Here is a 12115-nt window from a genome sequence, read left to right as displayed (position 1 = left end):
TAAACTCAGTTTGATGAAAAAGTCCACTGAGTCTCCAAGATGGAGAAACTGTGAGCTGTGAGGCTCAACAACAACACATTCAGAGTTTAGAAATGAAAGGAAGCAGAAATATGGGATTAAAGTTAATGATAGTTTAGGATCTGCAAGGGTTGTATTTTTTAGTAGCAAGAACATTCCTGGGTTCTTGAAATCAGGAAAAATATTCAGTGAATAGCAAAAAAAAAAAAAAAGTCTGCATTATCAACAAAATCAACAAAGTAGCCTCTAAGAGATGAAGGATGTGGGCCTCTACGTACCCCAAGAACTAAGTGTGACAGAGTTTGGAGGTTCAGTGGTATCCTCTAAAAAGCAGAGACAGACCAGGAGCGAGCATAAGAACAAAGGAATTAAGGCTCTTCTCCCAGAGCCTATTCTTAAGAGCAACAACCAAACTTCAGCAGAAATGGTGCTGTTAAAATTCTGTTTTTTTTTTAAATGAAATTGATCTAGTTGTTCACTAAACTGAAAAGGATCTCGGGCTTTAAAAAATTCCAACTGTGCAACCTAACCGATTGAAATTATGGAAAGTAATCTTCAAAGGCAGAAGGTTGAAAGTGGCCTGTAATTTAACTAATGAATGGCATCTTTCTACACTGAAAATCTATCAATGATGAGTTTGTCTTCATCTGGGTTAGACCTCATAGAGTCAAAAACTTCTTGATAGAAATAGAAAATTGATTGCCAACCAGAACATGGCAGAGATGGAAGAGATTTTGTTCTAATTTCCTGAGAATACTGCCAAGGAAACTAAGATGCAGAAAACTGCCAATAGTGACCTTAGGTGGTTAGTGGTAGAGTTATATCTACTTAGTCTCGTGCTCATTTTGCCCTTAAATATTTTAAAAGAAAAAAATTAATAAATGTTCTAAAAGACACTGATAACCACTGATCTTGAAGGGGTCTCAAAGTTGTACAGAAAGACAGAGAGCTTTATTAGAGAAGTCTTTATTCTCGTATGCTTTTAACTTCTTTAGAAGTACAATAAATTTGGTGTGTGCCTCATATGAGTGGTATTTATGATGAGGGAGGAATATCTACTGGAATATCGAGCCATCATGCTAAATGCTAGGCCACTCCCTAAGTTGAAATGTTTCCAATTGCTTCCAATTCTGTGATAAAAATCAAAGACTCTGAAAGCTGAGAAACAGATCTACTATTCCTGCAATGTGTTTTGTCAACTCTATTTGTGCCCTGTGGGCCAGTCTCAGGGGCTGATTTTTCTTATCTAGGAAATGGGACCAGTGACCTCAACTCAGATTTATCTTGGATGTTCTCAGGCATGCATAAAGGAAACAACACTGAAATTCTTAGCACATAAATATTGTTACGTAATAGTGATGTCTGTAAAAATAGTTATGGATAGACAATAATGGAACAGTTAAAAAACATGACTATCCCAATAGTCTTATTGTTTCAACATGATTATCTCAAGTTTCTAAATTTCTGAAAATCTTTGACACTTGAAAGCATAGAGAAGGAAATTTCAGGGGTATGAAATGCTAGCATATGGTCATATCTACAAATATACTGCCATGGTTAGCAGGAAAAAAAAATCTTACCTTTGCCTAAGGAGTAATTACACTCATTTGAACAGAAATGAGGTCAGAAGATTTCAACACAATGAAATTAAGTAGCAACAACAACAACAAAAAAATCCAGTAGCATCAAGTGTATGCCATGTAATACTTTGTTAAACAGTAGTCCCCCAAACTAGAGCACCCAGAGGTTTAAATCAGGGAGTCTTTGAGGGTGGAGAGAGGAAGATTATGACTGAGAAATGGTTGAGTGGAAAGTGAACTTTTGTTTAAAGCAGCAAGGTCCCAATTTCTTGAGTCCTGCAGGCAGAGGACCACAAGTCATTCCAAATTTTTCTGGAGAGGAAACGAAGTCAAGAAATAACACTTCCGAGGATAGGCAAAAGCTATTGGAAATACCCCTTTCACTCCCTACACTGAGGGCTCGCTTTAATTTCAGCCGCGCTAACAGATTTTCCCATAAAACAAAGCCGAGACGTCAACTAAAAAGTGGCAGAGGTGTGGTGTCTTCGGGATGCGGCTCAAGTTCAAACTCCGCCTGTCGGAAGCAGCGATCCCCGGCGGGGAGCCCGGGAAGGATGGTCTAGGAGAGGCCACCAGTCAGATCCTCCCGCGGCAAGGTCAGGGCTGGGGTGGCAACCGGTTCCCCGAGCGCCCGAAATAGACGCGGGTGGGGGCGGGGTGTGAAGTCAGCCGGGCTCCCCCGCCCAGCGCAGACCCGCGGCGCCCCCCGCTCCGCCGCTCTCGGGTTCGGCCGCGCACTCCAGGAAAGCCCGGAGGGGACTTGCTGGGGTTGGGCTCGCTGGACGCTGTCAGCGCTCTTTAGGACCTCAGGGACACCCGAGAGTTTCTGGCTTTAGGACCCAGGAACTCCGAGGCAGCCTGACACAGATGCCTTGGACCACAGCACCACCTACTTATAGAAGCATCCCGAGCCCCGCCGGGCTGCATCTCCGTCGGAAAGTGCGCTCGCCACATCCCTGCGGCTTCGCGGGACCGTTCCGTCTCGCACGGCTTGGACAGGGAGAAATCCTCGCGGCGGGGGGCTGCGGAGTGGGAGCCGGGAGGCCGCACAGTTGCGTAGGGACCTCGAGAGTGAGTGCGGTCGCGCGGGTCGCCCGAGGACCGCACTCACCGGCGGGGACGCAGCATCCCCGAGGCTGCCGACGCGCCCGCCCGCCGCTCCGGCTCGGGCCCCGCCGGCCCCGGGCGCCGGGGGCGCGCTGCCAACCCGCGGGGGCTGCGGGCGCTCCCGGGGCCGCTCGGCAAACTTTTCCCCAGCCCACGTGCTAGCGGGGCGACCTGCTGCCCCGGCCGGGGATGGAGCGCCGCGCCTAGGCACGCGCGCAGCCCGAGCCGTAAGTGCCACGGTAGGCGACCCGCGCCCGGCCACCGCGGCCGCGGCGCTCGGCTACCCGCCGTGGGACCGTGGACCTCGGGGGGCTCCTTGAACCCTGCGCCCTTGATGCCTTTGGAGCGCTTTCCTTTCCCGGGACCGGCCGCGCAACGCGCCTGCTTTCCCCGGGTGGGAGCCTGTAGCTGCGCAGAGGCTGCTAATTCATTGATTGTAAAGCACCTTCCCCTCCTCGTCGCCGGCAGCTGTGCGCTGGGGGTTAAACCGCCCCGCGGCTCGTGCCCGCCGGTGGGTTCGCGCCCCCTCCCTCCCCTTCTTAAGTTGGGACGCGCGTAGACGCAGCTGCCTCCCCGGGGCTCCCTCCACGCTGTTTCTCCTCCTCGTCTCCCAGGTTCAAGGGGTGAGCGATGCTGACCGCGCCGAGCTGACCGCCGCGGCCCCCGGGCTAGTGGCCCCTCGCCCTCTGCGTCTTCCTTGGCTGCGCGGTGGGCGCCGGCTCCTCGGATGAGCTCTCCAGTTCCCCGACTTTGAGAGGCGCCTCTCCCCCGCCCGGCCGCCCAGATGCAGTTTCGCCTCTTCTCCTTTGCCCTCATCATCCTGAACTGTATGGATTACAGCCACTGCCAAGGCAACCGATGGAGACGCAGCAAGCGAGGTGAGTCCTCCTCCGCGCGAGGTGCGTGGGGTCGCGCCGGGGCTCCCGAGGCCCCGCAGGGCGCACGGTGCCCGCCTGCCCGCTCCCCGCTCCCGCGCGCCGCCGCTCTGCACTCCTGGGCCCTGAGCTCGGCAGAACACGGTCTTTTCTGGGCTCGGAAGGCGCTGCGAGCCGGAGCGAGACGTGCGGAGAGCCGGGTGAGCCCCGCGGGCGCTCCGGGCCAAGTGGTGCGGGCCGTACCCCCGTTCGCTGCCGCGCTTCTACTCCTGAACCCCTCTTTCTCGCGCCCGTTTCTTATCCGGCATCCGTTGTTCCTTGTTCTTCTTTGTCTTTCCAGTCCTCTTAACCGTCTTCCCTGTAGCGCATCTCTACCTTTCCCACTCACGTGCGCCCCGGATCGCTTTGAACACGGCCTAGCGGTGTGGGTGTGGGTGTGGGGGGGGACTGGGGGAGAGCGAGTTGAGAGCTGGGGAGGGGTACCAAGTCAAGGTGGAGGACCTGCATTTAATAGGGAAGGGGCAAAATTAATGTCTCTGGAACCTAAGACTGCGTGGGATGACTTATTGAACTTTTTTGCACTGATCAGCAACTTGTACGCAGGTTTTCTGGGGAGCGCTGGCGTGCAGAGTGATGTTTTGGGGACCGGCCTGACTTTGCTCTCTCCATACGCTTTCTGTTCCCAATGAAATTCACTTCTGGCTTTTTAACCGCTCCCTCAATCTCCATCACTTGTGTGCGCTGCGGGGAAGGCAAGTGGAAGCCTCCAGAAAGATTTCAGAGAACTAGCTTTCAGGCAGATTTACTGTGCGCCTATTTCCGAGTCCTGCTGTGGCTGCAGCTAATCCAGCTGCATTTTAGGGGAAGGCAGGCTCTTCTGGGGAATTTAAACCAAGTCCGCGCATTGCCGCGCATGGAAGGTGCCCAGCAGCCCCTGGGGAACTGTCTTCCTCGAGCAATTTGGACTTGTGCACGGTTAGAATTTGTCTTGAAGTTAACAGATTTTGACTTTTTTTCCTTTCTTTCCTCTGGGATATAAAAGTTTCACTCGACCTATGATAGGTTTAGAACTCGTTTTACGGAATCTCGGCCCGGCACCCAGATTTCGGGGAGAGCTCTTCTCTCCCTAACTTTTCATAGCTTTTTAGGACCTCGTTAAGCTGTTGTCACCTACCCGCGGGGCTGGAGATTGGCGGCCGGAGCTCGGGATAACCGGTGGTGTGCGACTGCAGTAACCTCTGCTCTCCCATTGACGCTACAGATGTTTAAAAAGTCTACCCCTTTTCTCTTTTTTTTTTCTTCTCACGTCTGACATTTGGAAAGTGCGTATTTTCAGAAATCGTTTCGCATGAAAATGCTAGGGAGAAATTTCTTCCCAGAGGCCGTGAAAGTTTAATATTGATAGGAGTCTTGACAACGTCCTTCTCCATCTCCTCCTCCAGGCCTCCTCCCCACCTGCTCCTTTCTCCACTTGGTAATTTCTTTTGAGGCATTACACTCGGATCTGGCAATTTTTGGTTACACAGTGGTCAAAAGTGTTTGGAGAAGATTTATCTCCTCTTGACAGCACAAGGTGCTTCTTGGTTGGGGGGGAAAAACGGAGATGCTTAGAGTTTGTGCAAAGATAGAAATTCCCACGACGCTTTGCCAAGTGGTTGTTTATGAGCGGGCCGAGCCACTTCGTGAGGTCTTCCTGCTCCCCGCTGCCTGTCCCCTCGTGGCCGGGCGTGGCGGAATCTACCCTAAGCGTTTGGGTAGAACTTGACCCGGCGGTGCTGTTTGATGGAGGGCATTGCAGCACTCCTGCGGCCAGAAGTGGTACTGCACGCTCTTCCCGGCAGCGCCATCTCTCAGGTTGGCCCTGGGCCGCCTTAGGTATCTGACACAAAACCTATTCATTTCAAAGCTGCTTTGGCAAAATCTCCTAGCAATTACCCTCAAGTGCTGACACTGAGAAACCCAGTTCTAAAGTGTGCAATAGTCACTTTTGCCAAACCAACCTTTCGGATTTCGATTTAATAAAATTCCACCACTTTCGACTATGTGTAAATTGGTAAGGTTGTGTTTAAAAACAACCACCACCAAATTCTTATCAAAGTTTGCATTTTCCCCCTTTTCTTAACAGATGTCCCTTCCCAAATTCCAAGTTTCTGGCTAAAATAACTACGGTTTTTAAAAGTGACCACACTATCTGTGCCAACAAAGGATATACTGTGTTTTTAATTAAAAGTGGAACTACTTGAAGGCCTGGCTAGACAGCATAGGGTGATAGTAGCTTTTCTGCTTTGCAAGGAAGCTTAAGGATTGTATTGTGCTAGTATTGAAATGAATAGAGATCTAACTCAGGTTGTGTGAATTGTCCCTCTTCACAAACTTAAGCTGGTTTTAATTGATCTCACGTCCACTGATTGATTCTACACCAATTGTTGCGCATACCAAACAATTGCCTTTCCCAAAGGAGATTGATTTAAATTAGTTCCTTGGTGAATGCTTGACCACTAGCCAAATCATGTCAGCAGTGACAGTTGACATGCTAGAGCCTATTGTGGTACCAACATTTCCCCTTTTCCTTTTGTTTTGGATAGTGGCAGTTAAATATTACTTTCTAGGGAGAAAAGTGATTAGTACCTTAAAAAAAAGTGTTGTGGCTTAGAAGATCAGGTATTTTCTTGGCTTTGTGCTACTGTGGAGGCAGCAGTGATACCAGGATTGGTTAGGCTGATGCCTGCAAGCTGATTTTTTTTTTTCCCTTCTATATTCCATCTGCAAATAATCAAACCTTCACTGTGGAGCATTCTCTGAACTCCTTTGGCTTTATGTTTAGTCTGCTCTATGATCTCAGATGCTCTATAATATCATTTTCTTAATGAAATAAAATTCTTGGCAGAGATTAGATAATTTAGTCAGTTAAAATCAATTGCATCCAGTTTGGAATAGAGAGCAAATATATCCTTTAACTGTATGTTGTATTTCAAAATATAGCCAGAAGGTTGAGAGAACATCAACCTTCCCTACTTTTGGCCACACCTAGTATGGGGGAGATCATCATAAACAACTCTGTCTACACTCTTTCTTCCCCTTTATTAGAAAACAAAATCCTAAAATAAAAATATATTTGATAACCATTAATAGGGCCTATGCCTCATTAATTTTTACTTAGGCACAAACACTAAGGAAAATCCTGTAGAGAAAAGGCACATGCCAACTTTTTGAAAAACTCTTTGACAACTCACATTTTGTCTAAACGGTGACAGTTGGAACTCGGTGGCCCGCTCATCCACCCTCTCATTCAAAAGCATGGTCATTATTAGCTACTGTTAACCCTGGCTGCTGTACCTGTCTTGGAACCACTTAGGATTTATTTGTATGGTAAACTAGGTAGACTTGTTTCATTTTTTTGGAATGGTTGTAAGACCCATTTCAGGATGAAGGACTGAGAGGCGGAGACCAATCCTAACTTTATCATGTTTTGTGGGATTTCTTGAATTTAGTATGAAGGGACTAACTTTTCTATCTCCTTCATTCTGTTAATATGCCCAATTACATTTTAACTGGGATATATGAAAACATCTATGATAACACTGCTTAAAAAAAATAGCAAGGCCCAGATATGTAATTGGTGTTTCTAGTGGTTGGATGGTAGGGGACATAATATGACAAATGTTTCCTGCCTTGTCTTTTCCATAGCAAAGCCTCAGCTTCTCCTTCCATAACCTCTCATTTTCCCTAAGATTAGATTTGGCTTCTTCCGTGAAACTGAAGTGTTGATCACAAACAGTGTGGTATGTTTCTGGTAACTGAGGTTGGTGAAAAAACTAAATATTTTCTCTTTAATGCTATAGGGCTAAATAAAAATTTAATGGAGAGATTTGGAGATATGTACCTTTACAAGTACTGTTAATGATAGCTTATTTCTCATTGGTCTTCTTTCGGAAATACAGATGACACATGAAATATATTTACCTACACTTACGTGAGAAAGCTTTAAAATACATCTTGTGTATTACCTTCTTTTAAGTTCGAGTATTTCAGAAAATCTCCTGTGATGTTTAACTTTGCATATAAATATTCTCTTCCGTTAATGGGCTGTTTTGTTCTTCTAGTAGAACTCTGAGTTTTTCTGTCTAGTATTTTACCAGTGCACAGAGGTTGAAAAACTGCATCTCAACCAACCTTTTATTCTACTGAAATTTAGAAGTGATTCAGAATAGGTGATGTTCCCCCAGGCCTCCATTTAATTCTGGCTTTATCTGCTTATAAATCCAGCTTGGGTAGCATCCAATTTTGCAGAAATCACAAGTTGGAAATGACATTTCTAATTCCCTAATGCAAAACCACCTCTTGATTTATTAAGACTAACTGGCCAGTTTATGGATTACCCAGGATACTTTTTACTTCATTCCTTCCAACTGACTGTCTTTTAAGCTCTCCCCCCCCCCCCCGCCCCGCTCCCGCCCCCGAGGAATAAGCAGTCTTACCCCTCCTAAGTGCAGGAAATAAATGACCGACAATCATTTGATATAACGCCTGATAACTACTTTGCTAAAAGGGGGTGATAAACCCTGGGATGAAAATAGTTTTAAATTTCCTTTTTTCTCCCCCAATTCCCCCCATTTTTCTCATCTGCAGCAATCAAGGATTGATCGTAGGTATAGTGTTGCATATCTATATTCCTACACTTTCATAATTTTAAATATGGAATTATATTTAATTCCATAAATATGGAATTTTATTTGGAATATGGAATTTATATGGAATAAATATGGAAGGTTCTAGTTAATGCTGAAGAGCACACATAATGCATATAATTCGGCATACCTTCAGGAAGGGATATATATGTGTACAGGTGTATGTGTATTCGTGCGTGTGGAGAGAAAGGGGTTGGAGATAGTAGGACTTTGGGGATTAGATCCTTGGAACTAAAAAGGATTTTCAGTCCTCTTTCCTATTCTCTTGTCTTAGCTTAGATGACAGGACCAGGAAGGGATGGGAGAGGGGGAATAATTAAGGAGAGTATGCTTTTATTCCTCCCAAGGGCTGCCCCCACCTGTTCTTCTCTTCTCTAGGACCTTTCCATGCCAGTCACCCCCCCTCCCTTTTTTTTTTTTTAAAGATTTTATTTGTGAGAGAGAGGCAGAGACACAGGCAGAGGGAGAAGCAGGCTCCGTGCAGGGAGCCCAATGTGGGACTCGATCCCGGGTCTCCAGGATCACGCCCTGGGCTGAAGGCAGCACTAAACCGCTGAGCCACCCGGGCTGCCCCAGTCACCCTCTTTTAAAGGATGCTGCTCCCCGTGAATCCTAAAATTCTTAATTTTCTTCTTCCTCCCATTGCTTTCCAATCTCTTCCCTTTTCCTTCACTTGTACCTTTACCTTGTATTGATTGATAATCCTGTTCCATTCAGTTCCTTTAATCAGTTACAACTGGGCTTTTGCATCTGCCACTTTATTGAAAAGATTTTCTTAAGTGTTCTCCTTCTATTCACCTCATTGCAAGGCTACCAACCTCCCTGCAGTCCTCCCTGACTGCTTCCTCTGGAGATCTCCCTCCTTTGCAAAGAAAAATCTATTCCTTTGACTAGTGACCTCATACTTTTTCTGCCTCCCCTATTCTGCTCATTCCTCTTATTTGGTCCTCTCATTCAGAGTAGGTATAGACCAGTGTTTCTTTTCCTCTGTTCTTTCCTTTGGGGGCTTCTTCCTTGTATCTTCAACTGTTACTTCCATGTAGAGTCCTTCAACACCAGCTCCAACTTAAAAGCTTTTTTTTTTTCTTCTTTTCAGCTTCAGGTTCTATTACCTTCTGACTTCCCAGCTACTGCCCTATGGAGAGATAGGCCAAGCACCCTCATATACTGATACTCCGTTCCATGCACATGTGAACTTGAAACTGCTATTGTCTTCTCTGCTGTTCTTCTGTTCATGAGGTTTGTAGGAGTCCAGCTGGGAAGCCTCCCTGTAGCCTTTGCCCTCCTTATTGCCTCTTTCATTGGTTCCATACGTCTTAGCCCATCTACCTTGGAAATATTTATCTCCACCTCATTCTTTCCATCCCAGAAGGTACTTCCTAGCTCAGACCCTCACGGACTCCTCCTCTCCCAGCATCTATTTCTTCACTCCATCCTTTGAGGCTGCCCTGTTGAATGCTTTTCTACCATGGATCTGATCATTTGACTTCTGTTCATAAATCCCAACTCCCCCGGGGTCTCCATACTGACTGCAGACTAAGTGCCAGCCTCTTTGACGCTGCATTCAAGGCTTTCCCCACCACCTAGTGGCAGCTCATTTCCAATTTTCCACCACCCTGGAAGGGCTACACGCGTAAGCTTTACTGGATTACTTCACTTCCAGGCACACCATGTGTTTTGAGTCTTTTAAGTTGTTGAGCCATCTGATGGTGTTCAGCTGCAGTCACTCCCTCTAGGAAGCCACCCACTCCCTGGAATTTTCTGCCTTTTTTTTTCTGAAGCCAGAATCAATTATTCCCTCATAACTTTCTTAGCCTTCTGTGCAACTCTTAAAACGTGCTCTCATTTTCCCTTTTATTCTGGTTATTTTGCCAAATGCCCTATCCTTATCATATTTCAAACTCTGGGGCAGAGCTTCGGCAGATTCATCTTTATATCCCCAAAGCAGGCCTAACAGAGTGCTTCTCTACAAGTTGTGGCTAAACAAAAAGGCCTTGATGATGAGATTTTGTTTGCCCTTAAAATAATTTTGGTGATTTAAGTTTCAAAAAACAAAAGTTCTAAGTTCTTTATGCATAGTCGACATTTGTATGGATTATTAGATGGTAGGTATAATTTCATTATTTGCTATTCTTTAAAGTTTAAAGACCAAAAACATTGAGCTATAAAAGCCTCCCCCAGTCTAGCCTTCGTTCTGAAGTCTTTTCTGATAATCTTCAGAATTTCGTAGAGTGCACTAGTGTTTGTTGGTGTATCTGTATACTAGTTTATTATTTGAATGATAGAGCACCCCACCTGGCAGAGAGAGCTTGGGGCAGGGAAGGGGAAATTCTGGGGTGGGGTTAATCTATATCTTAAAAGCACTTATAGAGAAAGGGTCAACCAGGGATTTTTCATCCCCAAACACTTGGCCCATATGAATAATCATTTAGGGGGAAATAAAAGTTGTATTTCTCTTCCTAAAAGGCAATTATATAAATAACCCATATTGTGCAGGAAAAGCCTTCAATCTGCATTCTTGTGTTCGTGATGTTAGTGTCTCATAACTGTGCAGACATATTTGTGAGAAATGTGGGTGTGTGTGAGAGGAACAAGTCTGTAGGTATCAATAGATGACCTAGTTTTTCCCCCTTTTTTGTATAGTGCCTTTTGGGAGAGCATTGACCTTTCATTATTTGGAGAATATGCAACCAGTTTGACAGCATTGGAAGGTGAAATGTTATATTAAGAACAAATGGTTAGGGGTGCTTAGGTAGCTCAGTCAGTTAAGTGTCTGCCTTTGGCTTGGGTCTTGATCCCAGGGGCCTGGGATAGAAGCCTATGTCAGACTCCCTGCTCAGTGGGGAGTCTGCTTTTCCTTCCCCCTCTGTTGCTTCCGCACTTATGCTCCCCTCACCATTGAATAGATAAATAAAAATCTTAAGCACGAAAAAACAAAAAACCAATAACTAAGTTAAATGAAAAATAGCTAGAACTAGTAGAATGCAATCCTCCTGAACTCCCTGGCTTCTCCTGTATGCATTATGTGTCCAACATAACTGTTCATTCAAAAAAATCCCCTTTTGAAACCGTTCCGGAATTCTTTGAACCACGGACTTCTACTGAGCCTCAGAACTTCAACTCCTAATTGTGCTAATAAATTAACTGATAACTGAAGGCTGAATAGGTGGGGGTACCTGAAGTGTAGGACTGAAAGTGTGATCTGGTTATGAAAATTTTTTTTGCATACTTGTATTGCTAAATTTTTTGATCATTGTTTTAAGATGATTTTTGTATATGAATTTTAGGAACCTCTTATTTCTCGGATACCAGTAGCCAAAACAAATGTGTGTCTGTAGGTGTGTGGTTATGCAGATGTGTGTGTCACCCTGTGTGTAGAGGGGTGTGTGTATGTATAATTTTATGTATACTCCTGTAGATGTTATACCATCATAACTAGAATAACCAAGATTAGAGAAAAGCTGTTAAATATTCTTTTTCTGTTAAAATGTAGAGAAACTAATTATAAGTAGTTTGCTTTCTTACCTAGTTGCTTGGGGGGAAAACCCTTAAAATTCATTTAAGATCTTTGAGTTCTTGTCACTTGAAGGCTATCAAGGGCGCTTAGAGTTTAGTTTACTTAGCACATTTCTTTTGAGCAGGGTTTCTTAATTTGGGATCCAGAGAGGGAAACAAGGTTTTTGTGAGCCCCCTGAAACTAAAGCAAAACCTTTCTTTTTAGGGTATAGAGAGAGGATCTAAAGCTCTCACTGAAGTCTCAAAATGGCCATAGTTCATCTGTTTCCTTCAATAGGTTAAGGAGCATTGGTTAAAGTAATAGGAGGTAGACCTTCTTAACTAGCCTGAT

General features: G+C 45.3%; 1 protein-coding gene across 1 annotated transcript in view; it reads left to right on the top strand.

The window, feature by feature from the left end:
• Nucleotides 1–2783: 2783 nt before the first annotated feature.
• RSPO2 (R-spondin 2) overlaps nt 2784–12115 on the top strand; it is a 145121-nt gene continuing 135789 nt past the window's right edge. Inside the window, exons 1-2 of the mRNA XM_055314213.1 lie at nt 2784–2932; nt 3320–3583. Of these exons, the coding sequence (XP_055170188.1) occupies nt 3490–3583 (94 nt within the window). The 5' untranslated portion in view covers nt 2784–2932; nt 3320–3489. The remainder of the gene's footprint in view (nt 2933–3319; nt 3584–12115) is intronic.

Source organism: Nyctereutes procyonoides, unplaced genomic scaffold, assembly GCF_905146905.1.
Source record: "Nyctereutes procyonoides isolate TBG_1078 unplaced genomic scaffold, NYPRO_anot_genome, whole genome shotgun sequence".
Lineage (NCBI taxonomy): Eukaryota > Metazoa > Chordata > Mammalia > Carnivora > Canidae > Nyctereutes > Nyctereutes procyonoides.
Note: the sequence above shows the minus strand (reverse complement) of the source record. Positions and strands in the feature narration are given on the sequence as shown.